The sequence below is a fragment of the Paramormyrops kingsleyae genome, chromosome 20 (genome assembly GCF_048594095.1).
Source record: "Paramormyrops kingsleyae isolate MSU_618 chromosome 20, PKINGS_0.4, whole genome shotgun sequence".
In the NCBI taxonomy this organism is placed as follows: domain Eukaryota; kingdom Metazoa; phylum Chordata; class Actinopteri; order Osteoglossiformes; family Mormyridae; genus Paramormyrops; species Paramormyrops kingsleyae.
The window spans coordinates 8,641,004-8,667,524 of record NC_132816.1 but is presented as its reverse complement, the minus strand read 5'-3'; the positions used below and the strand labels follow the sequence as shown (position 1 = coordinate 8,667,524).

At 42.6% G+C, this 26,521-nt stretch overlaps 1 protein-coding gene across 4 annotated transcripts; it reads left to right on the top strand.

The window, feature by feature from the left end:
- The first annotated feature begins 981 nt into the window (after window positions 1–981).
- Window positions 982–18,515, top strand: smarce1 (SWI/SNF related BAF chromatin remodeling complex subunit E1). 4 transcript variants are annotated; one of them, XM_023825052.2, is made up of 11 exons: window positions 982–1,102; window positions 2,968–3,035; window positions 4,137–4,180; window positions 4,502–4,600; window positions 5,407–5,487; window positions 6,622–6,753; window positions 7,377–7,548; window positions 15,770–15,942; window positions 16,429–16,530; window positions 16,605–16,857; window positions 17,778–18,515. In XM_023825052.2, the coding sequence occupies exons 2-11, from the start codon at window positions 3,029–3,031 to the stop codon at window positions 17,984–17,986; spliced, it is 1,272 nt and encodes a 423-aa protein (XP_023680820.1). In that variant the 5' UTR covers window positions 982–1,102; window positions 2,968–3,028; the 3' UTR covers window positions 17,987–18,515. The 4 variants fall into 4 exon arrangements, with proteins under 4 accessions (XP_023680820.1, XP_023680817.1, XP_023680819.1 ...); XM_023825049.2 differs by having other exon boundaries at window positions 4,502–4,606; XM_023825051.2 differs by having other exon boundaries at window positions 983–1,102; window positions 4,502–4,606; window positions 17,781–18,515.
- The last annotated feature ends 8,006 nt before the right edge of the window (window positions 18,516–26,521 follow it).

Here is a 26,521-nt window from a genome sequence, read left to right as displayed (position 1 = left end):
CACAAACCACCGTTTATTGTGAATGATATTTTAGTGCCACCCAGTGGTCACTTTGCTTATACTTATATGGAGTAGGCCCAATACTTATTCTACAGTATATGGGCACATCACTGCCAAGGACTACTAAACCATTCCGGAAAACCATGTTCACCCAATAGTTCAAACATTGTACCCTGAAGGTGGTGCTGTGTATCAGGATGACAATGCACCAAAACACACAGCAAGACTGGCGACAGCATGGTTTGATGAACAAGAAAATTAAGTTGAACATCTACCATGACCTGCACAGTCATCAGTTGTGAATATTATTGAGCCACTTTGGGCTGTTTTGGAGGAGCGAGTCAGGAAACATTTTCCTCCACTAGAATCACGTAGTGACCTGGCCACTGTTCTGGAAGAGGAATGGCTCAAAATCCTTCTGGCCACTATGCAGGACTTGTATCTGTCATTCCCAAGACAAATCCGTGCTGTATTGGCCACAGAAGTAGGCACTACCCCATACTAATAAATTATTGTGTTCTAAAACCAGATGTATCAGTTTCATTGTCCAGCTCCTGTAAGTTATTTATTTATTTTTATATTAACTTTTATTGAGAAAGCACATATTATATTACAGTAACATAGCTGTTGACATTGCCTTTGCTTTCAACATTTTAACCTTCCTACTAAAAAGATAGAAGAAAAAAAAAACACACTGAAACTTGGGTGGAGGTGGCAGGGTTGCCGGGTTACAATCACATCATTGAGATGAGAGTTCAAATCAGTGCACCAACATATGGAGCAGCAGGATTTATAGAAAATCAGACCTAACAGGTTTAACAAATTCCGTCCACTTAGTTCATAATTTGTAAAAGGTATCCCTCTGCACTTTGAAAGAGAAAGACAGTTTTTCCATTATACCATTATACGGACCAGTGCTAAAATCATATGTTTTCCCCGAATTACGGAGAAAACAATATCTCCACCAGTTTCCTTCTCCGCACGTTCCCCGCAAACACCCCGCGCACGGATGCAACGGATGACGTCGGAGTGACTGAATGTCATTTGGGGCGTGAGTGAAATTCTGTTTCCACAGTCCGTGTTCACTGCGGAGCGGGACTCGGTGAGTATCCCTCCACTCTTTCGCTTACTACTACTAATAATTACTATTGATCGTGTATTTCCCAGTATATTTGTATGTCCATTTTTATTTTCAGCATTTTGTATCCGTTTGCGGAGATTCTTTTTGAGCTAAACCAATTACTAATACGGGGTTTCCTGCGATAATAAGCTCGCTGCTTTCCTTTTTTCCGTGGTTTTACGGACTGTCGACTAGTTTCTCGGGTCATCTTAGCCGTTTACTTATGTGTTTTCGCATATTTATCCAATTACTGGGATATTTGTGGTTAGCATCGAATCCTTGTGTGCGGCTGCTCGAAGCATGTTCCCTAATATTATGGAGTAGGCCCGCTAGTTAGCTAGCTAGCCGCGTTAGGAAGTAAACATTATGTAAACGAGACACCAAATTAGGAATTCATTGTTTAACCTACGCGTTAAACTAATTCGTATTTTTAGTGTACTTTTATTTCTTTTTCGCCCGTAGACATGCTGATCATTTCACGTTTTCAAATTTAGGTTGGTTTCATTGTTTGACTTGCCGGCTCATATTTCGTTTTTTCAACTTTTTGTTTTAAATGTTGTTAAATATAACACTTGACGCAGGTTAAACGGTGTATATATACAGTGTTCATTTTAGACATTTCTGCACTTAAAAAACGTCCGTGTGTTTTTGATTAATTTTCCGAGGCGAGCTTCATATAAGCAGACAAAGAGCCATGGCTGGTCTGCTACACCGGGCCTTCCCCTCGTCCTTCATCCTCTTCCTCGGAGCCATACGCGCCCCCTCCCTGTTACCGTGTTCAGCTCACCCAGCCTACATCACACCGTGTCCGTACAACCCATACGGCCTGGTTGCTTGGACCTTTAGCGGCGAGGAAGCCCCTTGATAATGTGGACAAAAGAGCCGCCGGAATCGCCCTTTTCAGATATGTGTGTGCTGGATTAGTCCTGTATTTAAAATGATTTTGTGGTCTAGGTGGAGAGTAAAAGATCCTTGCAGATAAAGCACCGTCAGTGTTGTAAACTGCGGGTAACCATTTTGAGTGGATAGATCTTAATTGTGGGCAAGTGCACTTAGTAGCTTAACGTATTTCTTGCAGGTTCCGGGCTGTCTACCTGACCTGATGTTTTTCTACTGTTTATATGTCTTGAATTAAAAGAATCTTGAAATTACAATTAGTTAGCCATTAATGTATTTCTGCCTATCACTGAGGGGTCAGTGGAGGTCAGGGATGCCAAATTGGTTTAGAAACTTCTGCATAAAAAAAACTAGCTGCAGTTCTGTCGTGTTAAATTCTATGATTCCTTTATACAAAAAATCTGCACAGATATGCAAAGTTCAGTATTTAATGATGAAAACCATCTGAAAGCAAACGTTGAAAAGAGCAACACCATTATTAGCCACTTGGATCTAAGTGACTTGCGTTTTGCCTTTTCTGCAATTTTTATGTAGATGCAGGTGAGGCATAACCTAGCAGTTAAAACATAACACGTCACCTTTATACTAAATAATCATGGGTGATAGTTTGTAGAGTAAACTTGAGCCGCAATATCATACGAAACAACACCGCCACCCCAAACCAATGGAAGATGAACAGGTTTTTTTTGTTAGTTATTGGGGATCACAAATCACATTATATTTATATTTTAGCTATACGACCCACAACATGTTTGTAATTCATTATTGAACTGAAAAGTACCTACTCCAGAATAGGGACTAAAACCAGGTTCAGGATCTGTCTCCAAGAAACTGTAGTCAGGTTGAGTTCCTGCAGTGGAAACCCAACACAAGTTCCAGGTCCCTGCAGTGGGAAAGAACCTGTACATAGTACAGGAAGCATTTCAACATGTCTTTTTTCCTTCTAAAAGGGTTTGTTCATTACAGAACCAATGACCGGAATAGTCTGATATCTTCCATCCATCAGTCAAGATGTCAAGTAAGAAATCATTTCAGCACATGCTATTTTTAAATGTATCAAAAAAACCCACCATTTTTACTGTACATATGGGTGTGTCTCCCTTTTGTGTGTGTGTGTGTGTGTATGTATGTACGTACGTGTGTGTGTGTGTTTGCGTCTCCCACCATCTTTCTTAGTGTCTACCTGGTATTGTATCTTGCTCATAAAAAAACAAGGTCTGTCACTCTGTATTTTAAAAATTAATGTTGATCATCAGTGTGTTATATTAAAAATATTCTTCTGTGACTTGACTACATGGGAATATGAAAAATGTCAATATGAACGTTAATACTGTACTTTACATGAGTAATTAGTTTTCATACTTCTACATTGGAATGCTTTAGTGGTGATATGTCTGTTCTGCCTTGCATGGGATTCAAACCAGCAAACGTCTAATTGCAGGGACAGGGGCCTAATTGGCTGACCCACGCAGAGCCCATTTGCTGTTTTTTATTTATCTTATTGCTGTAAACAGAAGGGCTTCAGTTTCATGAACATGTGATTTAGCTTGAAATACTCTGGAGATCTCGATTGCTAATTTAAGAATGAGCTGTTTTTTTTTTTCACTGAAGTTAGGACAAAAATATTGTATTTCATCTTAATACAGAAATAATTATTTCTGCATATTTGATTTAGCTCATTACAGCATAATTATCTTTTGAAATAGCTGGAATTGCTCGATTTGCATTTTTGTGTGTGAAATTGATACAGAAAAAACTTCAGTCTTCTGAACACAAGAACATTTTTGACCTGTCTTCGGTGTTTTAAACAGTCAATAACTTAAGCAGTTTTAAGATGGTAACATTTGTAATTCCCATGAAAAGTAATTGCATTCTCATAGTACCTGTGCACTTCTGCATACCAGGAATAATGTGCGTTTGAAGGAATTTCCGTAGATTTACAGCTCTGTAGATTACATTTTAATATTATGGATTGCCACTGATTGTACTGAACATACTGGGATCCACATTTGGAAAGCTAAATCTCTTTTCTCATGCAGTGTTAGCCCCTTCTCCTGTAGTTAAGCTTACTTAAGGCCTTCTTGATATGTCATTAATATCTAAACAATTTTCCTTGCAGAAAGGCCATCATACGCACCTCCCCCTGCCCCTGCCCCCACAACAGTAAGTATCAGACATTGCAGTCAAGATGAATAGTTTTAGTAGCATCTGCTCACTCTCTAAAATGGAGTTGTTATAACTACCCCTTCCATTATACGAAGACATAAATAATACACAATCTTAGGATATTTCCGTGCAAGGATTGTGAATTTAAACTGTATCATTGCTGCTTTCAATATTTGCTTGTTGCTTTTGCATGACTGTATGCAAACATTTTATTCTTTTTTTTTTTGGTTTGTTGCTTTTTCATTAGTTTTTGTTTGATTTGTTTACCTTCTCTGTTTCATTTCTCATTCGTATTTTTGTCTCATTTGTTTCCATCAGCAAATGCCCAACACCCCAGGGTTTGTGGGATACAACCCATACAGCCATCTGGCCTACAACAACTACAGGCTGGGAGGGAACCCAGGCAGCAACAGCCGGGTAACGGTAGGACCAATGGAGGGAAAAATAAAATGAGGAAGAATCCCCAAACTAGGCCAAGCGAGCTATAACCCACAGACCTTTATGCCCCCAAGCCAGTAAAACCTAAGCTACATGAGAAAACTTGCAAAATGACTCGTTTTCAGTAATCAGTTTTAAATGAATTGGCTGTTTTTTTTTTTTTAGCAGTTTTTCCATATATTTTAGAAATTGTTTTTATGGAAGTTTTGAATTTAGTGGTTATTGCAGAAGTCTCTTGTACTGTTAACGCCAACACCATGCGGAAACAGTTTCCAGACCCCTCCATTGCCCTTATCCTGGTGCATAATCTGTCCAGTGTCTGTCTGTACCTGTGTGACTTCTGCCTCTGGGCTCCAGTACCACAGATAGCCCAAGCAACCCCATGCCCTGTGTGTTTGTGGCATCTTAAGCTTGTTGCTTGGACTGATTTTGGCTGCATCATGCAGTTCCACCCCTGCATGTAGATAGTGGTTGGAACTGGTTTATTAAACCTGTGTGCCATGAGTGTATTGAGGATATGCATATTTTTTTCCCTCTTGCAACACACAGGATATTAAAGTAAGCTTTGATGCCAGTTGGGCTATGGTAGTGCTTTTAAATTTTTCCAAAGGAATCCATTTTTTTCGCCAAGGAAATCTTTACAGGCAGCTATTTTCAGTGCCCTTTATCATCTCATCCACATTTTTCCCCCCATAATATACTAATTTATCATCTGACATTCTGTTCTGTTGTTGTACTAGATACGTTCACCTAACTAGTACTTTTTGGGGTTTTTTTTTTGGTAGAACTCATCAGGAATTGCGATTCCAAAGCCACCAAAGCCCCCAGACAAGCCGCTGATGCCGTATATGCGATACAGCAGAAAAGTAAGTGTTTCACATGAGATTTGTTCATCTTTCTTGGAGGACAACTTGAAATGCCAATTGTAAACAGTCTCCTGAAATTACTGGTACAAACCACAGAGCCACCAGCACCTGCTTGCCTCATGGGAAGTGGGCACAGTGTTCTGGTTGGGTCTGGTTGTAAATGTACTGTTCCATACAGTGATACATCACACAATACTAAATCCGAATGGATCATGAGTGTTTTGCTCTGATCCAGTTTTCTAAGAGGCTTAGCTTTTTGTGATTTTGATTTTAAAAGACTCAAAACAAGGATGTTAACTTTTAGGTAAATTATTCATTGGCATTTTGTATTTACCCCCAAGTTTCACATGTAACCTGTTTCAGACAGAATTGACTATTGATTTGTTTAGAACAGATTAATCGAGCAAATTTGAAATAAACTGAAATACTGAAGTTCCTCCATGATTCTGGTGACACTGTGTTAGAGAAGCATGGGGGATTTGCAAAAAGTATTTGAGTGGGATTCATAAGCCTCTTATAAAAACTGTTGAATTACTTGTATGTAGTCTTTAAATTTACGGAATGTTCGTGGGCCGAAGTGAAGGTGTAACGTGGACCAGATCTGGGCTGTGGATTGCTGATAAAAGACCCTGATGGTGTACTGCATTTTTCGTATTTTCTGCTTTCTTGCAGCTTATTTGCAAAACATGGCATTCATACAACTTAACATGTAATTGGTTTCAGCCATGTTGCTTTGTTGTAGGAGCTTTGAAAAGTCCCCAGGCCTGCTAGGTTAGATTCATCCGTAATTGCAATGTGATCATGAGGCAAAATTTTCAGGGATAAAAATACACTGAAATTTGAACATGATTGCTCCCATAAACACCGATACTGATCATGCAAGATGGCCTGTATCAGTAATCGGCATCTGTAAACCAGTCGATTGATCAGATTGTACATGAATTAAATATCCATGAAGGTAGGTGTGTAGCTTTAAGTACTTTTGTTACCCTGAAGTTTTTTTTCCTGATTCCTCTACTGGGGATTCAAAGAACTAGATGAAGCCATTTGACCTCCTCTGGTTTGTGACCTCCCTGCTCGGCATTATCGACCCCCCCACCCCACCCCACGTCCATGTCTGGTTCTCATCACCAGGTTTGGGACCAAGTAAAAGCCTCCAATCCAGATCTGAAGCTATGGGAAATTGGGAAGATTATCGGTGGCATGTGGAGAGACCTCACTGATGAGGAGAAACAGGAATACTTGAATGAATACGAAGCAGAGAAGGTTGGTTTTACAGGCTGTTGGCGGGTTGGTTTGACTTGGGGGTGGGTACCCCACAGAAATGACCAGGGCTGTGTCTCGTGCAGTCGCCTGTCCCTCCAGTCAACATCGCTGTTCAGTAGAATAGTCAAGTTCTTTCAAATTGTGGATTAAATCATTTTCTTAAGAGGTCACAAAAAAACACACCGTTCTCCCAAAGTTTGAGGAAGTTTCCCTTTGTGTCTCTGTTAATGACACTGTTTAAAAAAAGAGAGTTAGTGAGAACACGATGGACTTCAGTACGGAGTTCAGTCATGCTTTTTTACCCTGCACCATGGCTTTTATTTGGTTTATGATGCTGGGGGTACATCAACATTAAGGGCATTTCCATAGCAGGATTTTAATCTCCAGTGACGCTGTTGGGTGGGCGGGGGAGTACTGGTGTGCCGGACTGTTTCTTTGGAAACTGAGTGTAGCTTGAGCCTAAAACCTGCTATGGAAAGCACTGCAGATGTTAAGACGCATCACATTCTGTATGGTGTCCTCAAGAATTTTGTCCAGCTTGCATGATTTGTCTGTCGCCGTGTGTTCCATGTATTTATGTGCTTTGGTATTGTTTCTGATTGCATTGTCACTCACCTTTTCAGATAGAGTACAATGAGAACATGAAAGCCTACCACAACTCCCCGGCCTATCTGGCCTATGTCAACGCTAAGAGTCGTGCCGAGGCTGCTCTGGAGGAGGAGAGCCGGCAGCGCCAATCTCGCCTTGACAAAGGGGAGCCCTATATGAGTATCCAGCCTGCTGAGGACCCCGATGGTAAGCATATAAGGAAGTCAGCTCTTCAGCTTCAGTTGCTTCTATAATATATATATATAATAGAAAGTACTAGGTTATTGCAGGTTTTGCGCATAAAGTATCAGTGATTCAACTTATCTGATAATGTAAAAACACTGCCGTTTTACAGGTTTAGCAGGGCATACAATAAGGTTACTCTGCAAATACTTTAAAGTAGGGGTTCTTTTTTTCCCCACACATGCATATAGGCAGGGGTGTGCATGACTGGTAGGCAATATTCATTTGCTGATATGCGGTTTGATTGCTTTCAGGTAAGCGGAAAGTGGAGACTTGCATAAAATCCTTTTTAGTCTGTGTGCGGATTACATAGTTCAGTCATTTTGTTAGAGATCAGACGTCTGAAGCTGTGGCTTGAGTCCTTGGTTCCTCAATCGTTAAAGTACACTATTGTATCTGCCCCTCTTCCTTTTGTATTGCCTCTTTTGCAGCAAATGTGGTTCTAAACACGTGTTATAATTTTCACTGAGCTTATCATAATATTCGGAAGCAATATTCATTTATGCTCCTGATGTTCAGAAGCACTTCTCTAGAGTAAGGAACCCTAATGGAATTTCCTAGGAGTCTTATCATGAGGATAAAAAAGTACAGGATGCCAAAATGCTGTGTCTGCCAGCTTGGGTTGTAAATTGCCACGCAGTGTAGGGCAACAGTGTGAAGTACGCTATTAGGCTAGCATGATGTCTAAAGAAAATATTAGGTGCTTTTACTGTTGTTACTTCGGGGTATCAAAATGAATACAATTAAATTTAATATGATCAAAGAAATAATGCTATATAACTTAAAGAGAATGCATTAACACGACAGCATTAATCTTTCCAGGGCTCCAGATGGTTCCCAAAATAGTGACCACTCTACCTAAATTCATTTTCTGCCTGTCATCGAAAAATTAGTCGCCAGTCACAAATGTCCCACATAAGTGAGAAAGGGCGAACCATTGCGAAGGCAGGCACAGAAGCAGCTGTTTTAACTCTGTGCTGATCGCTCATCTCCCGCATCTGCCTATTCTGCGTCTGTGAAGTGATTAAACCATGAACGAATATAGGAAAGCAGTGGGCTAGCTAGCTAAGGAAATTGTAAAAAATAACAAAACAGATTAGCCTAAATTCATTCGTTTTAGATTTTAGTTTTGTACGTTTAATTTTAGCTTTGTACGTTTTAATGTGTTCATCAAATTAGTCTGTCGCTTGTGTGTTCCTATTAAGACAAGCTGTGACATTCTGGGCCAGCTGTAAGCGTGAGAGGGAGGCCTGCATACCACCAACCTAAGGGGCATTACAGTAGTCAGATTGGGACGAGATAAAAGCGTGTATAATCCTATCAAAATCATTAAACAATAAAAAGGACTTGACCTTGGATATGCGCATCAGTTGAAAAAAATAGCTTACATTACTGAGTTCATCAGATAATCCGTAAGACAACTGCTATATCTTTAGCTGTGGTGCTGCTGCCTTTGAATATTGATCAAGATCTAAATATCAGCTGGCAATTCTGTCCCATATTAATGCATTAGACTGATGCCAGCGTCATGATTTTTTTTTGAGCATCTGCTGATGTCATGTTAATCAGTATAGCTCTAAAGAGATGTTATATTTCTCTTGCATGTAATTAATGCTTAAATGCCTGCACACCCAGCAAAAGTCCCACCCTGTACACAGCGTGTAGTGTGGTCAAGCCGTTGCAGGTATGGCTGAACTTTCATGTGTATTTTTAAACATGCTGCTTATATTTTTGAAAATAGTGTGTGCTTTTTGTATGTGGTAGTTTTTTACCTTGTGGATCTTCCATCTATTAAAATTAAAATTTTTAACAAAGAAAGCATTACATTTTAAATTATATTTGTGACATGGTTCAGAAAACCTCTATGAAAACCACTGACAGATGAACACTCTGTCTGGTATTTGTATTTGTTTTTGGTTTCACCTTGGCTTGCCCTGGGGCTGTGTGGTGCCGACTGTCTGTTCAGGTTTGTATTAAGAAATCTTGAGTATCTAAACTCCACATTCTTTTATACTTCGCATACGTGCTCTGAAATCCATTTTATGTCTGTACAATTACTATGTTAAATTGCTTTCTAATTATACCTTAAAATACACCTGGTGGAACGTGCATTTTCAAACACATACACTTTATACAGGAGTTAGGCAGTGAAACACCTTGTTTTAGACCACAATAATTTATTAGTATGGTATAGGGCCTCCTTTTGCCAACAATACTGCAGCAGTTCTTTTTTGGAATGACAGATGCAAGTCCTGCACAATCCTGAGTCATTTTTTAAGCAGAACAGTGGCCAGGTCACTATGTGATTCTAGTGAAAGAAAACATTTCCTGACTCCAAAGGCCAATGTTCAGATCTGGTGACTGTACAGGTTTTATGTTTTTTGGATACACTCTGGGTTAGTGCCCAGGCATCCCTTTCAGACAGCTTCCTCTTGTGCCCACAGTTACTCCTGTTGTATATGGTCCATCCTTTGCGGTGGTATAACAACTTTTCCCTGGATACCGTAGCTTTCGAAAGACCACAAAGGCTTGCTGTCTGGGTCACTGATGCGCCATAGGTATGCGCACCCACAACTTGTCCTCTTTTGTACTCTATGTCTCCCATTATGTTGTGTGAATTGCAGTATTTTATATACAGCTGCGCTATTGTGCCGTTTCAAGCTTCACACTCTGCTGTTACTGATGGAGTGTGCAGTCAGTGAAAATTGACCACCGGGCCTTACATAAAAAGCCGTGAAACCTCAAACACTATTTTGGCCAGTGTTTCTGTGTAATAGTCCAACCTCTATACATGCAGAAAGTCAGGGGTCCCCAGCAGAACTACCTGACCAGGACACTCGTCTGATTGGTAACCGTTCTTTGCTTAATGTGGTAGATGTGTCGTTTTTAGCAGTAGTGGCTAGCACTTGGTTTGGAATAATACATCACCACTTGCACTGCTGTCTAGGGCTGGTGCTAACAACCGTTTTTCTATTAATTAATCTGTCATTCCTTTACCGATTCGACGATTAATCTAAATTATTTTCTTCCTGAAAATTTTATTTTATTTTGACAAGAACAAAATTCTTGTCATCACAGGGCTTCAGATAACGGATGCCGGCGTTCCGGCACTATATGTGCCTTACTCACACCCACAATTCGACAAACAGATTAGTAGTATGCCTAAAATATTAATGATGTGTGTAGTGATGCCCAATAGTTATAACAATCTGTAGAATAAGCCCAGATTTTAGCCTAAACATTTTCTCAAACACTTATTCAATGGGAATTCTACAGTAGCAGACAACTATGGCTTTAATTAAATTATTTAGCAGCTATAAGAACAACAGACATTACAGAGCTCTGTGTACTAATGGCAATTTAATAAACAAGAACAGACAACATTTAAGGTGGTTTTGCCTCTTCTGACAATCCATCATCCAGAATAGTACCTGTGCTCATGCATAGCGCTAGTGCCACCGTGGTATGCCATTGAAATTTTGCACAGTGTAAACCATTTTTTTGTTTTAATTTTAAGTACTTAATTATTTAGTGAGATTAAAGGGAAACTGTTGCCTGAAATGAAATGAAGCATTTTCGAAGTCAAAAAAGGTAATTTCTTACAATAATTAAAAAAAATTATGTGGCAATTTAAAATAGATGTCAGTGTATTCAGCATGGACCTGATCAAGTACATCGAATAATCACGACAGCCCTAGTACCGTGTAAGCTTGTTTGGACTATGCAGTTGATCGCATTATTATTTTATCAGCAATGCATTCTAAACTTTCTGTCCAAACAACTAATACTACTAACATTTACACCTCTATTGGTGGCATATTTGGTTGCTTACAGAATATTTCTAAATGAAGAGGGTGGAAAGCAGACAAGGTCCTTACCGTAACACATCAAGTTTCTCTCATTTAAAGTAGTTTGACAACAGACTTGCATTGTGTGATGCTGCGTTCCATTTGAACTCGCAACTTGGAAATTGATTTTCTAGTTTGAAATTTCAACTGGAATGCCTCATGAAGTAGGAATTATGACTCGAAGTAAGGCATCTACACAACCCTGACCTCAGAATTCAAGGTGGCTGTGCTGTTTGTCAGTAGAAGTTAAAGCTGTAATTTTATACTCTTTCTTAGCACTTGCGTCTTATTTGTGGCTGATTAAATCGGTCATATGCACAGTACTCTCCATCTGCTATCTGTGGACATGTTGCTTTGGTGTTTTTATGACAGAATACCACATAATGTGATATTGCTAACAATGGCTAACCAGGCTAGAACTGGGACCTGTTTCAGAAAACAGGACTTCTTGCTTAGCTGGACAACGTGTTGGATATAAGGTAGTCCGGGCTAAATGTGAGCGAATGAAGATAGAGGCCATTTAAACTGGAACACAATAATTATGAGCAGGACTGTAAATGAAATAGTCCATGTTCCACATTTTGCATGTTGCCCAAATCATTAAAGGTGTTAACCCCCTTTTCCTGCTTGATGGCTGTTATTGATCCAGGTAAAGACTCATGACTGAAAGATAGATGGATGCACTTTTTTTATTTACTAAGACTGCCCCATCTCCTGCTGTGTCCTTCGTCCCTTGTTGCATGATAGTCTGATACTTGACAACACTTTTGAGAGAGGACAATTAGGTTATTTTTTGTAACATGATTGAAGACATGTTAATATGTAAATACACACTGCCTGCCCAAAAAAAAGTCTCACACTTTAATATTTTGCTGGACCGCTTTTAACTAACCTGATTGTGGTGCACATTGGTTAATGCATTGTTTCTATGTGCTTTATGCAGCATCTCAACTTTTTTTCATCCGGATTTGTATTAATTTCTCGTCAAGGTCTTGTATTCAAGATAGATGAGTTGAACCACTCTGTAAAGTTTTCTTCAGCACATCTCAAAGGCTTTCAATGGGCTTAAGGTCAAAACGCTGCCCAATTCACGTGTGAAAATGATTCCTTGCGTTCCCTAAACCACTCTTTCACAATTCGATCCCTATGAATCTTGGCATTATCATCCCAGAATATGCGCATACCTTTAGGAAAGAATAAATCCATTGATGGGATAACCTGCCCATTCAGTAGATTCAGGTATTCAACTGACTTCATCATATTGTTGCATAACGTTGCTAAGCTTTAATAAAGATACTGTCACTGGCTTTTAAGTACCTGCTGATTTAAATTCAAGCGATGACTGACTTTTTTTTTTGGCCAGGCAGTGTATTGTTTGAGACAAAATTTTGGTTTTATTTATATTTTATTTCATGATAAAGTTCATATAAAGCCATTTAAGAATTGCAAAGTTCCGCATTACAAGATCTAAATCTGTCTTTAAAGACTATGTTCAAACCTAATGGCATGCTATAATGACAGCTTTATAGACGTTTACTTTAGCAATCTAGAGTGGATAGAGCAGGGGTCTCCAACTCTGGTCCTGGAGAGCTACCGCCCTGGGATAGAGGTACACTAATCTGTGCATGCATTTGCAGGTGTAGACTATGACTTAACCTGTTAGTTAGTTACATTTGACTGTGTGAAGCAGGTTTAGTCGACAAAATATCCTGTAATTTTCATTGACTAAAACTAGATTTAAAAAAAATGTGAAATTCATGACTAAAACTAAGTTTCATTTTCATCAAAGGACTAAGACTAAAACTAAATCAAAATGAAGTATGCTGTCAAAATTCACACTGCTTGTCAGTTGGGGGTGCTACAGTACCTCATTGGTTTAATTTATGGTTTAGGGGCAGAAATGATACTGTCTGTATGAGGTCCTTAGGTTTTAAAAGACTTCTGTTTTTGAATAGATGTTTCAGAGGATCAGTAACGCAGTGGTTTCTGAATAAACTCTGGGTTACTTGACAAAAAGCGAGTGGTAAATGAATTTTTTTTTAGATTGCTTCAACCAGTAACATGTTATAAAGACAGATTCTAGCAGTAAATAAGGTTGTTTTTAGTATTTTAGAGGTTTAAATGTGACTTTTTTTCTCAATGGTAAACATTAATATACAGATTTAAAGTTAAAATGCTAGTTTGTATAAATTTATATATACCATTTAGTTGCATTGTAAAAGTGATTAAATTGATATCCTGTTAAAATCTTATAGGCCTGCGTTGCTTCAGTCGAATTTAATTTAATAGTATTCAAAGTGAATGGTATCAAAGTGCATCAAGTTATTACACCTTTGTTTTCATATCACATACAGCAGAGGTCACTAACAGGTGGTCCGGGTCCGGACCGAGAAGCTGTTCCATATGGACCCGGACCGATAGCCAAAACAGAAAGTTGTGATTTAAAACCTGACGGGGCGATTGTATTTTAACCGCCGCAGCTTTTGTAGTCTTTTCGGTAGTGGTTTAGCAATGAACAAAAAACGCCTTTGACCGCCAAGCAAGACGTAGTTCGGCGTGTGCAGCCCTTTGTTTGCGCTAATGTGCCATTAGTGTTAATGGTAGCAGCAACCAAAAAGCTGTAATGTTCCTAACAGAGTGGCTGATCTGTCCTGAAATCATAAAGCTGAAAAGTTTTCAAACACAGTATGTATTATATAATGTTGGATAAATAGACGTAGTTTATTGGTGATTTCGTGTTCGTTGAAGTTTACGCTTTTTAAACAACTGTATAAAGTAATGTTAGTTGTTATATAAATCAACTCAGGTGAAAAAAAAATTGTTTTCAGGGTTGCCAAATCTCAAACATCTGGCATGACAGTCACGCTTTCAGGCTAATGCAGTAAATATAAATTATTCCGTTATAAATGTCATGAGGCACGGACCGTGAAGTCGAGTGAACACAGGATGTAATTAGGAAACCACGCTCAGGTACATACAACCAATACACAACGTTAATAACCGGACTCCTAAAGGCGCACAGACACGGATTTTAATACACAGAACTAATGATCCACAGCTAGAAACAGCTGATGACACGGGGATTCCACACGAGGCAGCGAGGGGGGCGTGGCACACAGGAGGATCGGCACGAGCTGGTCTACTTAAATATATATATCACACTACATAGTTATACATTATAATCTTCCAGACCTTTGCTTCAAATATTTTCTATAACTGGACCTTTTTACATTTTAGTTGAATACCCTTGACATACAGCATAGTCTCTCTGTGGACAGAGACAACGGTATGTAATAAACGTTACTGTAGGTTTAATGGCTAGGTGTCCCAGTACTTTTGTCTATATGGTGTATGGTTTAGTGAAGTCTGCAATTCTGAAGAGCAAGGTTGAGTGGCAAAAACCACATGGTACCTGTGGACCTCGGGCCAGACGGTTCACATTGAGAAGTACCCTCTTCAAGACACAAACACTTGACAGGGCTGGGATAGTGGAAAAAAAAAAAACCAAACCATTTCCCTTCAGTGGAATGTGTAGCATTCTAAGTGGGGTTTTTTTTCCCCTTCTGCAAAGAAAAAACAACCACCTACCTGTAACTCAAGGTTTGAGGTACTTTGTCATCAGCAGATGTGTACGCGCACATAGTGTGGTGAGACAATGTTTCTCCGTGGGCCGGGGCGCAAACATGCATAGACATATAACAAAAGTACAGTTCAGTACATTGAACAGTGCAGCAACATGCCAATATAGGGCCATGGGAGATGGGGTATTTCTGTACATGAATATAAAATGAAATGACCAGCATAGTGTGACAGCCACTTAGCTGGGTAACACTTGGTTATAGCAGCAATAGTTTAGAGATTATAATTAAGGTGCTTGTGCAAGTAAAGAGTATAGTGATATTGGTAGGGCGAGGTTCATGAATGTTTAGTGTTAAGAATTCTAATGGCTTGTGGTATAAAGCTATTACACAATATGGTGGAACCAGAATTAACGCTTCGATACTTTTTTGCCAGACTGCAAGAAAGGAAAAAAGATCATTTTGGGGAATTAGTGAGATGTTATCATTGCCCCTTACCAAGATGGCCACCATGATCTACCAGTCACATTTCAGAGCAAAAGTAGTATTTTTATCTGAATGAAATAATGTTTAAATTTCCAAATGGAAGGAGGTTCATTACATGCCTTGTTTATGAATGTAAACATTTTATCCAGCTTGACGAATGTCTGTGTTTACGCGCCTGTACAGTGTTCAGTCCATCCTCTTGACCTTTCTCTGCCCCCCAGTCACTGATCACAGTACATAGCAGGGGTAGCTAATGGCTTCCCTCTTTTTCAGACTATGATGATGGCTTCTCCATGAAACACACCGCCGCTGCCCGCTTTCAGCGTAACCACAGGCTCATCAGTGAGATTCTCAGTGACAGCGTGGTCCCAGATGTACGCTCTGTTGTCACCACTGCCCGTATGCAGGTCTTGAAGCGCCAAGTTCAATCGCTTATGGTGCACCAGGTCTGTTACGAGTCACGCAACTTTTTACTGTACCTTGTATACATTTTTTAATATACCTTGTATACAACTGAATGTAAGGTTTTCCTAAGTTGGTATGCTGTTTGATTCCATCAAGGTTTACCTCTATCTCTGTGTGTCTGTATTGGTAGAATAATATTTTAAATGGAACTTTGAACTCCAAGATCTATCTAATCATGCTTCCTGCATTAATGGTTAATGGTTTGAGGTATTGTTAAACTTTGATTAGTGTCTCTACAACTGATCATGCTATTTTACAATGTTAGCGTAAATGCCATACATTATTCTACATTTGATTTAAAGTATTTATAATTGATATCGACATTCTCTGGGATGGTTTGGGGTATTGTCCATAGCTAAAATATTATGGATTGCTCTGGCTTGAAAGGCATGCCATTTTGACTTGACTTTCTAGTCCAGTAGCCGACCTGATTGTGTTGGTACAGTAATAGAAATCTTTGTTTACAGAGAAAGCTTGAAGCAGAGCTACTGCAGATTGAGGACCGCCATCAGGAGAAAAAAAGGAAATTCCTCGAGACAACGGAGTCTTTCACCAATGAGCTCAAGCGGGTACGGACCTTAACACCTCCGATACTGCATGTCATTGGCCAGTGGCACTTCTGCTGATGTGACCGTGTGTCCAGCTGTGCAGCATGAAGGTGGAGGTGGACATGGAGAAGATCGCAGCAGACATTGCAGCCGCAGAGGAAGCGGCGCGGAAGCGGGCGGAGGAGCGAGAGAAGGAGACGGCGGAGCAGGCCGAGAGGTCAGCCATTGTTCCTGCCTCTGAGGAGGAGCAGCAGGCCGGTGCTCTGCGAACCAAGCAGAGCCAAGAAATGAGTGATGATGGCAGTGAGAAGAAGGAAGAGGAGGATGAAGCTGCTGGTGCTGATGCAGGTCTGGCTCATTTTAAGTTGCCCCTGCATGGGCTTGTTTTTGGGTGTATATGCAAAGAACTAATTAATCAAGGAATTGATCTGCCTTATTGGACACCTGTGCTGTCACAGGGCTTCTACTGTAATCAGTATGATGCAATTTTAGATCCAACAGAAAATATGCTTCCTGCTACCTAAATCACAGACTTCCCTGCTAAAACCAAACCACTCAGCTCAGGGGTTGCCAACACAAGCTATCGGCAGCTCACAGGGAGCCAAAGAGTAGCTTGCATTTAGAAATAGGATTAATTATGTTCATTTCTTTTTTATTGTGCTTATACCCATATACATTGGGGGATTAACTTTGTTTTGGGCCAGTGTGGGACAAAAGTAGTTTCTGAAATGAACTTTGCCCGTGAAAACAGACTTGCGCAAGTTACATTTCAAAATACATTTTCTGAGTTTGCCAACAAGCTATAGCCGAGTGATTTATCCAAGTCATTTAGCTGTCATAGTAAAAAAAAACTGACAGCTCATAAAGATTCTGAATTAACATTTTTTAAAGTTTTTTTTTATTTTTATTTATTAAATACACATTTCTGAGCTCTGGAAGGTATGTGTAATTCACATGCCAAATTTAATAAAAATAAAAAATAGTGATGCAAAAACTTGGAAATTTGTTGAATTAACACAATCAATGTTGCAATATACATTAATTGCAGATCAGTTTGTGTTTTGAATGTGTGAATGTGATTTTAAGCTTTAATTTTAGGTGTGATTAATCATGATTAATTGCAGAAAACTGAGGTTGCTTTAGGCTATTCCCAGCCATATTTTTAAGAAACAGACTAGAACAGTCAAACTTATGTAAATAGAGTGAGAGTGGTAATGGGGTACACGCTAACCTGCCATTTCCTGAGCTGAAAGTGATTCTCTTTAAAGCAGAACCACAGGGGGCTGAAGTATCTGAGAGCCAGCAAACCTCGCGTGAAACTTCCACCACCGAGAGCAAAGATGACGGACCAGAGAGGGCTGAGAGCGTCACCGAGGAAGGGACCAGTGACAGTAACACGGGCTCTGAGAGTGTTCCCCCCGAAGATCCTTCATCGCTGGAGCCAGTTGCTGTGGGGCTGAACAGCAAGCCTGAATGATGTGCATGTGTCTGTGTGTATGTATGTCTGTGTGATTCCTTCCAACTGGTGTATCCCACATTATTCACAAAAATGTGCACATGCCTTTTAGATTGACCATTATTTTCCCTGTAAGCAGTTCAGTAGTTACCCCTCATGTTACAATTGTCTTATTGAAATTCCATAATGTTGATGTTTTTATTTGTGTTACGTGTGTAAATTTACGCTCATTCAATTTTATACAGGCAGAGAATGTCGTCCTGTTGCAAATCAAGTGTTTTGGACCAGGCCTAATGGATTTAACTTGCTACTAAGTTACCTCATCTCCAGAATTTATGAATATAATTAAATTTATTGGTCTTTGATCTAGACTTCTCTGCCTTTTTAAACGTAAAGTAACTTAAAGTAGTATTTGTGGGCTAGTACATTTTGGTATTTCCAAATGTCATTGGGTTGACCGTCAAGTGTAATGGTGCATATTTACTACAGTACATTTTTTATGCTTGTCAATTAAACCCATGATAACTTCAAATAAAGTAGTTTTTGACAACTGTTGTTCTTAGACCTGTTTTTCTGTTGCAACAGGAGCTCACTGCAGAACTGTTTACTTCGACAAATGGCTGCTTCTTGATTGCAGTTGTAAAATTGGTTTTGTTCGCAGCTAAGGAAGTGGTTACATGAAAGGGATCTTGTGAACTCGTGCTTTGTCTGAGTGCGTTCTGAGTCTGAACACATTTCCTGTTTTTTGATATAACTTGTTTCCCTGAAAACTAAAGCTGAAGTTAATCAAAACAGCTCTAGCAAGTTCAGAAAATAATTTTTTGAAGTGTTATTTTCCCAGTTTTATCATATCACTTTATGCATAGTGAGATATTCTACTTAACTTGGAAATGCGATCGTCGTTTCTTTTCAGTTTGCCCTTTCATGCAAGCAGAATCTGAGAGATTTTACCATAACCACATCTGCTTTACCTGCCATGTGGGCTGTTTTTTTTTTTTTAATAACTGTTCAAGACCTCAGTATGCCGTAAGTAAAGTTCACCTGCTAGAGGAAAGGTGTGCAAATGAACCAGTTGTGAGCAGCCAAATTTTGTGTGTTCGTGGAATAAATTTTATGAACTTCATTCTGCTTTTCAGATGTGTATTCGATGTATATCTTTTCTTCCCTGGTATAAAAACAAAAAAAATAATTTACCTCCAAACAAGTAGTTAATCTTATGTGACATGCAGCTGCTAATTTTCTATGTAGTCCAGTATGTTTCATATACAGTCAGTTATTAGGATGTGTTTTGGAGGAATATTGTGTATATAATGGCCACAGCTCCACACAGTCATATCAGCAATGGAGGCTTGGAATATCTCCCATTCTAACTCAATGTCTCCAGCCTCCCTTGGGATGCCAAAGGTTTGAGTTGAAGATCTCCCAGAAAGGGGCCTCTGCCAGATGTTCCTGGCATGTCCTCACTATTGATGTGGGTCTACCAGGTTCACACAGCATCTTCCCCTGCCATCACCATGTGGTGATCAGCTGACATCTTCACTCCTCTCTTCACCTGAGTGTCCAAGATTGCGATTGTAGATTTGATGATACAATTACAAAATTATCAAGCTGCACACCCTGATGTGGTCCTTTTGGCTTCATCGGGCTATGATCAGGGCCTGTTCCAAAAAGAAAGATTAACAAATCATATATCCTGAGGTCAGGCTGGGCAAATCCAAAAGCCCATATTATGGATAATGCAGTTCCAGAACGGCTTATTTCGATTAGCTGTCAATCCGGATAAGTTGATTCAAAATAATGGCTGTTCCCAGCGATATATAAAAAAGCATCACTAGTCAATCACTTAATAAAATTATATAATCATCACACAATATATCATACAATATATTGTAGCACTAGCCAAATCATTTACTGTATCACCCAATAGCCATCAGGAAGAAAGCAGTGGCCTGTAGAATGAAAGATGGGCCCCCAATCCAGCTGATTAACAGCAGCTCAGTCAAAATACAGGGAGACCCTTCATGGAACCTAGGGGCCGCCTAAGGGTACCGTATTTTCCGCACTATAACGCGCACTGCATTATAAGGTGCACCGTCAATCAGTGGTCTATTTTCAAACTTTTTCCACATACAAGGCGCACCGGACTTTAAGGCGCTTTAAGCAAAACAAAACAGTGAGATAAGCCAGTCAACCAAAATTTATTTTACATCATGTGTTCACAATGACTGTCAACATTGTTCAAACGTTTATGAGCGTCTTCACTACTCTTTAACACGTAAAAAAACAAGAGTCTTATACCGCTAAATCAAAAGTCAGCCTATTAATAATAACTCAAAATTGAACACTTATAATACGGTCCTATACCACTAAATCAAAAGTCAGCGTATTCATAATAACTCTTGAAATTGTTAATTTATAACACGTGAAGCACTACACAATACACTCACTTTTCAATACTAAAACATTCAAATCGCTTCGAGTTCAGTATGCACAACAGAAATTAATCCACGTTTAAAGCGCACTGGATTATAAGTGGCACTGTTATTTTTTAAGAAAATCAAAGGCTTTTTATTGCGCCTTATAGTGCGGAAAATACGGTATATCATCTGAGGCAACCACCTCTAAGGATACAGCCACCTATGTGAAAGGTACTATCTCATATTGAAAATACCGAGTAAATACAGAGTAGTTCCTCTGAAAATATTTAATGTATACATCATATTGTGTTCATAGTCTCTGAAGGGACCCTTAAGCTGGTGGACATCCCCCTACAAGTGAATGTTCACATCCACAGTTTCCTTTGTACACATTGTAGACAAAAACCTTACTTTTGTGCTACAATATGATAATGATAAGGACGGTGAAGAATATGATGCAGAGACCCACCCTGCTGTACCTCCTATCATTTCTGCTGAGATATGCAAACATGTTCTACAGGAAAATGCACTGCAGTGTAGACTGGCCTGGGAACGCTTTGGTATTCCTGCGGTGGACCTGAAGGAGGTGACTGATGAGAGGGAAGTCTAGGTGTCCATGCTTTTGTTCAAACTGCAGAGTAAATTCATATTCATTTTATTTAAGCACTTCAACTGAAGGGAGGGAAAAATAGCATTTTTAATTTCTCGGGATGTGATATGAAAGTAAAAAAATAGAAGGGGAAATTCATTCTTGTAAAAACAGATGCTTATTTTACTTGGAGAGAAGGATGTAAATGAACTGGAGTAATTTTATCAGATGTTGGAACTCAATAACTTTCCACGATGGAATATATTATTGACACCGTTGCATTTTAGGTTTATCGTGTATAAATGTCTTCAGAAAGGTACCAATGATTCATCATTATGATATTTTAAATGGATGAAGTTAAACAACCAATATGAGACCAGTTTTATCTTTTATGTTGAAAAGATATTTAGAAAAAGAAAATATCAGCCTTCTCTAATATTTGGTTGCACATCCCCTGAGAATGATTCAATTTGATTTATTTTTTATATAGCACCTTTCACAACAGTCTCCCCAAGGCGCTTTAAATGGGTGTGTTGTGATACATTCCTACATCATTTACACAGAATTCAAAAACAATGAAAAGGGAGGACAAAGAAATGAAAGAAAGAAATCCAGAAGACAACCAGAAAGCAAAAACTCCCAAATAGGAAGAAAAAAAACCTCTGGAGGTCCAAGGTCAACTGCCTGCCCAACCCCTCTGGGCATGTTACTACCCAGAGTTCATGACCATAGGAACGGAGATCGACCGGTAAATTGAGAGCTTTGCCTACTGGCTCAGCTCTCTCTTCACCATAACAGAATGATACAGTATCCACATTACTGCCAACACTGCACCAATCTATCTCCCTCTCCCTGATTCCCTCACTTGTGAACAAGACCCCAAGATACTTACACTCCTCTGCTTGAGGCAGCAACTCAACACCCCACCACGAGAGGGCAATCCACCCTTTTCTGGTCAAGAACCATGGCCTCAGACTTGGAGGTGCTGATCCTCATCCCAGCCGCCCCACACTCAGCTGCAAACCGCCCCGTGCATGTCGCAGGTCCACATCATCCACAAAAAGTAAATGCCCCTGAACAGGACCCCCTCTGCCCCTTAGCTATGCCTAGAAATTCTGGCCTTAAAAATTATGGACTGAATTGTGAACCGAATTATGAACTGAAAGGCAGCCCAGATGAAGTCCAACACCCATGGAGAATGAGTCCAGCTTACTGCTGGCAGTGCTAACCTAGCTTTCGCTTCATTTGTACATGGACCTGATGGCCTGCAATAACGGACCCCATATAAGACCGCCTGAGGGACAGAATCATATGCCTTTTCAAGACCACAAAAAAAATGTAGACTGGTTTGGCAAGCTCAGATGAACCCTCCAGTATCTTTGTGAGGTTGAAAAGTTGGTCCAGTGCTCCGCAACCGGGACAGAAGCCACATTGTTCCTTCAGAATCCGAGGTTCCACCAAGGGACAGACCCTCCTGTCCAGTACCCAGGCAAAGACCTTCCCAGGGAGGCTGAGGAGTGCAGTTGGAACACATCCTCCGGTCTCCTTTCTCAAAGATTGGGACCACCACCCCAGTCTGCCAAACAAAAGCGTTTCAAAGGGCTGGTGTCACGTTCGGGCTCGGGCGAGCAGGGAAATAGGCGATCGGAGCCAGGAAGTCAGGGAAACTGGGTTTAATTGCACGAACGGACTGACAGGTACGGACATCGACGGACAATACAATGCCGGATCTGGCAGACATGGGACATGAGCAGGAGGGAACACCAGTGAAGGCAAGCAGGAGGGGGAAGCCGCGGCAGGCGGAGGCGCAGCCGGAGCCGGCGAAGGCGCCGTCCGACGCACAGCCAGAACAGGGGGGCCCGGAGGCGACCGACAAGGAGCCGGAGGCGCGACCGAGGACCGGCACCGCGGAACCAGGGGGGGACCCGGAGGCGACCGCCGACCCCGAGCCGGAGGAACCGCAGGCGGCCCCGGAGCCCCAGCCAAGCCCCAGCCTTTCGGGACACTGACAGGTGGGGTCCTAAGGGGCGTGGGTCCCTGCAGGGAGAGGGATCTGGGGTCCATAGGACGGTCCCCGAGGGATCCCACTCAAGGTCCCCCTCGGGGACAGGAGTCTGAGTCTCGGGCGGGGCCACGGGCGTGGCCATTGCAGCCGGCGGAGCTGCCGGCGAGCAGGGCTGGACAGGCAAGCAGGGCTGGACCGGCGAGCTGCCAACCGGGGACGCCGCGGGCAGAGCAGCGGCAGCAGCCGGCGTGGTCGTAGGCGGTGCAGCCAGAGGCCAGACGGGCGAGACGGGCAGGTCAGGCGAGCGGCCAGCAGGGGGCGCTGCAGGCAGAGCAGGGGCCACTGCAGGCGCCTCGGGCCTACGGTCAGCAGGGGGCAGGACAGGCGAAACAGGCAGTTCCGGCGTCGGCAGGACAGGCGAGCAGGAGCAGGGCTGGCCGGGCAGGACAGGCGAGACGGGTAGGACCGGCGAGCAGGGCTGCCCGGACAGGACAGGCGAGATGGGCAGGTCAGGCGTGCGGCCAGCAGGGGGCGCCACCGCGGCCACCTCAGGCTGTTCCGGCACCTGCAGGACAGGCGAGACTGGCAGGTCAAGAGCCGGCAGGACAGGCGAGACAGGCAGTTCAGGTGCCGGCAGGACAGGCGAGACAGGCAGTTCAGGTGCCGGCAGGACAGGCGCCTCCATCGTGCGGCCAGCAGGGGGCGCCTCGGCGGGCGCCGCCATCACGCGGCCAGCAGGGGGCGCCGCCATCACGCGGCCAGCAGGGGGCGCCGCGGCGGGCGCCGCCATCACGCGGCCAGCAGGGGGCGCAACCGCGGCCACCTCGAGCAGAGCTGCAGGCAAAGCGGCGGCCGCAGCAGCTGGTGCAGCTGCTGTCTGGGCAGACGGGTCAGGCGGGTCAGGCAGGACAGGCGGTGCCGCGGGCAGAGCGGCGGCAGCTGCAGCAGGTGGTGCCGCGGGCAGAGCTTCGGCAGCTGCAACAGGCGGTGTCGCGGGCAGATCGGCGGCGACAGCAGCAGGCAGCGCAGCCGCGGGCAGATCGGCGGCGACAGCAGCAGGCAGCGCAGCCGCGTGCAGATCGGCGGCGACAGCAGCAGGCAGCGCAGCCGCGGGCAGATCGGCGGCGACAGCAGCAGGCAGCGCAGCCGCGGGCAGACCGGCTCTAGAGACCCGGGGAATCGCGTCTCTCACCGGGCTGATCCCTTTTCCGTGCAGGCGTTCCGGCCGGTACGGATATGCCTTCCGCGGAGGCGGCATCTCACCGTGGACGCTGAGCAGGCGGGTAGCGGCGAAGTCATCCCAGGGGAGCGGTGCTCCCTCGTGCTCCCCTTGTTCCTCCTCCCTTTCCGTTTGTCCCGCCTGTCTCTGCTCCTCGTCCCTCTCTGTCTCTTTTGTTCACTCCTGGCCCTTTTGTTCCGCCTTTCTCCCCTTCTTCTGTGTCTCCCTTCTTGGTCTGTCTGTCTGCGTTCCCTGTCCTCTGTCAGGTCCTGTCTTTCTTTTTGTCCTTGTTCTTGTTTTGTGTTTCGGTCCTGTTCCCCGTCCCTCGTTGACGTTTTGCTTTTTTGTCTTCCAGGTCCTGTTCCCCGGTTTCGTCCCGTCTGTCGCCTCCTCTCGGGCGCGCCCGGTGTGCGCGCCTTTGGGGGGGGGTTTTGTCACACCCTGCTCCGTCCACTCCTAGTGTGTGCCACGCCCCCTCATTATCCACGTGTGCTTTCCCGATTGTGCCCAGCTGTTTCCTGTTTCGTTTGCCTAGTCTTGTGTATTTAGTCCGTGTCTTAGTCGATGTACCCCAGACTGGTCATTGTATTGTCATGTGTAGTGTCCGTACCTGTACGTCTGCCTCCGAATAAACCCCGTTACCCTGACTGCCTGGCTTCGCTTGCCTGCTTCCTGCTCGCCCTCCCCGCGAAGCGTGACAGCTGGTAGTAGCATTAGAAATTTTAACACAACGAACTTGATTAAACACTTCATATCATGCAAAATGCTGGAGCGGTTTCACCAAACGTTTAAAAACATGCTCCGGTCTTTCTGTTTAGATGCAGGGAAAGACTGGGATGAGGGTGTGCCCCTCCTCCTTTTTGCTATTGGTTGTTGCCTAACATGCCTTCGCCATCACCGGACCTCCTGAAGAATGTTAGTTCCCTTCGTGAACGTATGTCTGCTATTAGAGCCTTAGCTAGGACATCGCTAGGTGCCTCGCAAGTAAAAATGAAGGCACAGTTCGATAAAGCTGCTAAAGAACGAGCTTTCCAAGCTGGTGACCGTGTTCTGGTTTTACTCCCGTTATCCGGTTCCTCCCTCTGTGCTCGTTTTTCAAGTCCGTACGTCATTCGCTCTAAGCTGAGCTCTACCAACTATGTGGTAGAAACCCCAGATCATAGGAGGAAGTCCAGGGTTTGTCACATAAACATGTTAAAACCCTACCTCGATCGTTCAGCCTCTGCCCCCTCGTCCGTTTCTGTCCTGGACCCCACTCCAGTAGGAATGGTGGCTGTTATGTGTGAATATTCGCCGGAGGATGATGAATTACACTTGGGGAAAAATTGCTTACCTAGCGTTCGTCTACCGAATCCAGAAGCTCTTCAAAACCTTTCAAGCCAGTTAACTGACTTGCCTCCTGTCGCCAAAGCTGACATCTCGTCCCTCGTGATTTCGATCTCTGTTTTTGGATACCCCTTTGTGTACTTCAGTTGTGGAACATGACCTAGATGTTGCTGGTCATGTCCCCATCAAACAACACCCTTACCGTGTTAGCCTGCATAAGCGTTCCTTGTTGACTCAAGAGACTAACTATTTGTTGACAACCGGTCTTGCTGTTCCCAGTTGCAGTCCCTGGAGTTCCCCGTGTTTGTTTGTCCCCAAACCTGATGGAACGTCCTGGTTTTGCACTGATTACTGAAAAGTAAACGTTGTGACCAAGCTGGATGCCTTTCCACTTCCACACATGGAAGATTGCATAGATCGGATCGGGTCCGCCAAATATGTGACAAAGTTAGATTTATTAAAAGGTTATTGACAGGTCCCTCTCACCCCTCGAGCTTCAGAAATTTCTACTTTCGTTACCCCTGACGCGTTCCTTCAGTACACAGTCATGCCCTTCAGGTTAAGTAACGCCCCAGCCACTTTTCAGCGGCTCATGCAGAAGGTGCTCGGCGATGTCCAAAACTGTGAAGCTTATTTAGACGATGTTGTTACTTATTGAGATTCGTGGGAACAACACATGCAGTCCCTAGAGCTAGTTTTCACTTGTTTGCGAAATGCTTCATTAGTCCTAAATCTAGAAAAATGCGACTTTGGCCAAGGTACAGTCAGTTATTTGGGAAAATTAGTGGGTCGTGGTGTAGTTAAGCCCCTGGATGCTAAAGTCCAGGCTATCCGGTCATTCCCCATCCTGCATACACCACGCGAGTTGAAACGGTTCTTGGGGATGGCCGGGTATTATAGATGTTTTTGTCGGAATTTCTCCAATGTTGTAATTCCTCTGATGACCCAGTTGCTTCGAAAGGGCGTACCGTTTATATGGTCCCCAGTCTGTCAAGCTGCC

Excerpts from the sequence above, each read along its gene's own strand:
- smarce1 (XM_023825049.2), top strand. Across the intron at positions 4,181-4,501 it reads CTGCCCCTGCCCCCACAACA|CAAATGCCCAACACCCCAGG; the intron begins GTAAGTATCAGA and ends TGTTTCCATCAG. Across the intron at positions 15,943-16,428 it reads AATCGCTTATGGTGCACCAG|AGAAAGCTTGAAGCAGAGCT; the intron begins GTCTGTTACGAG and ends CTTTGTTTACAG.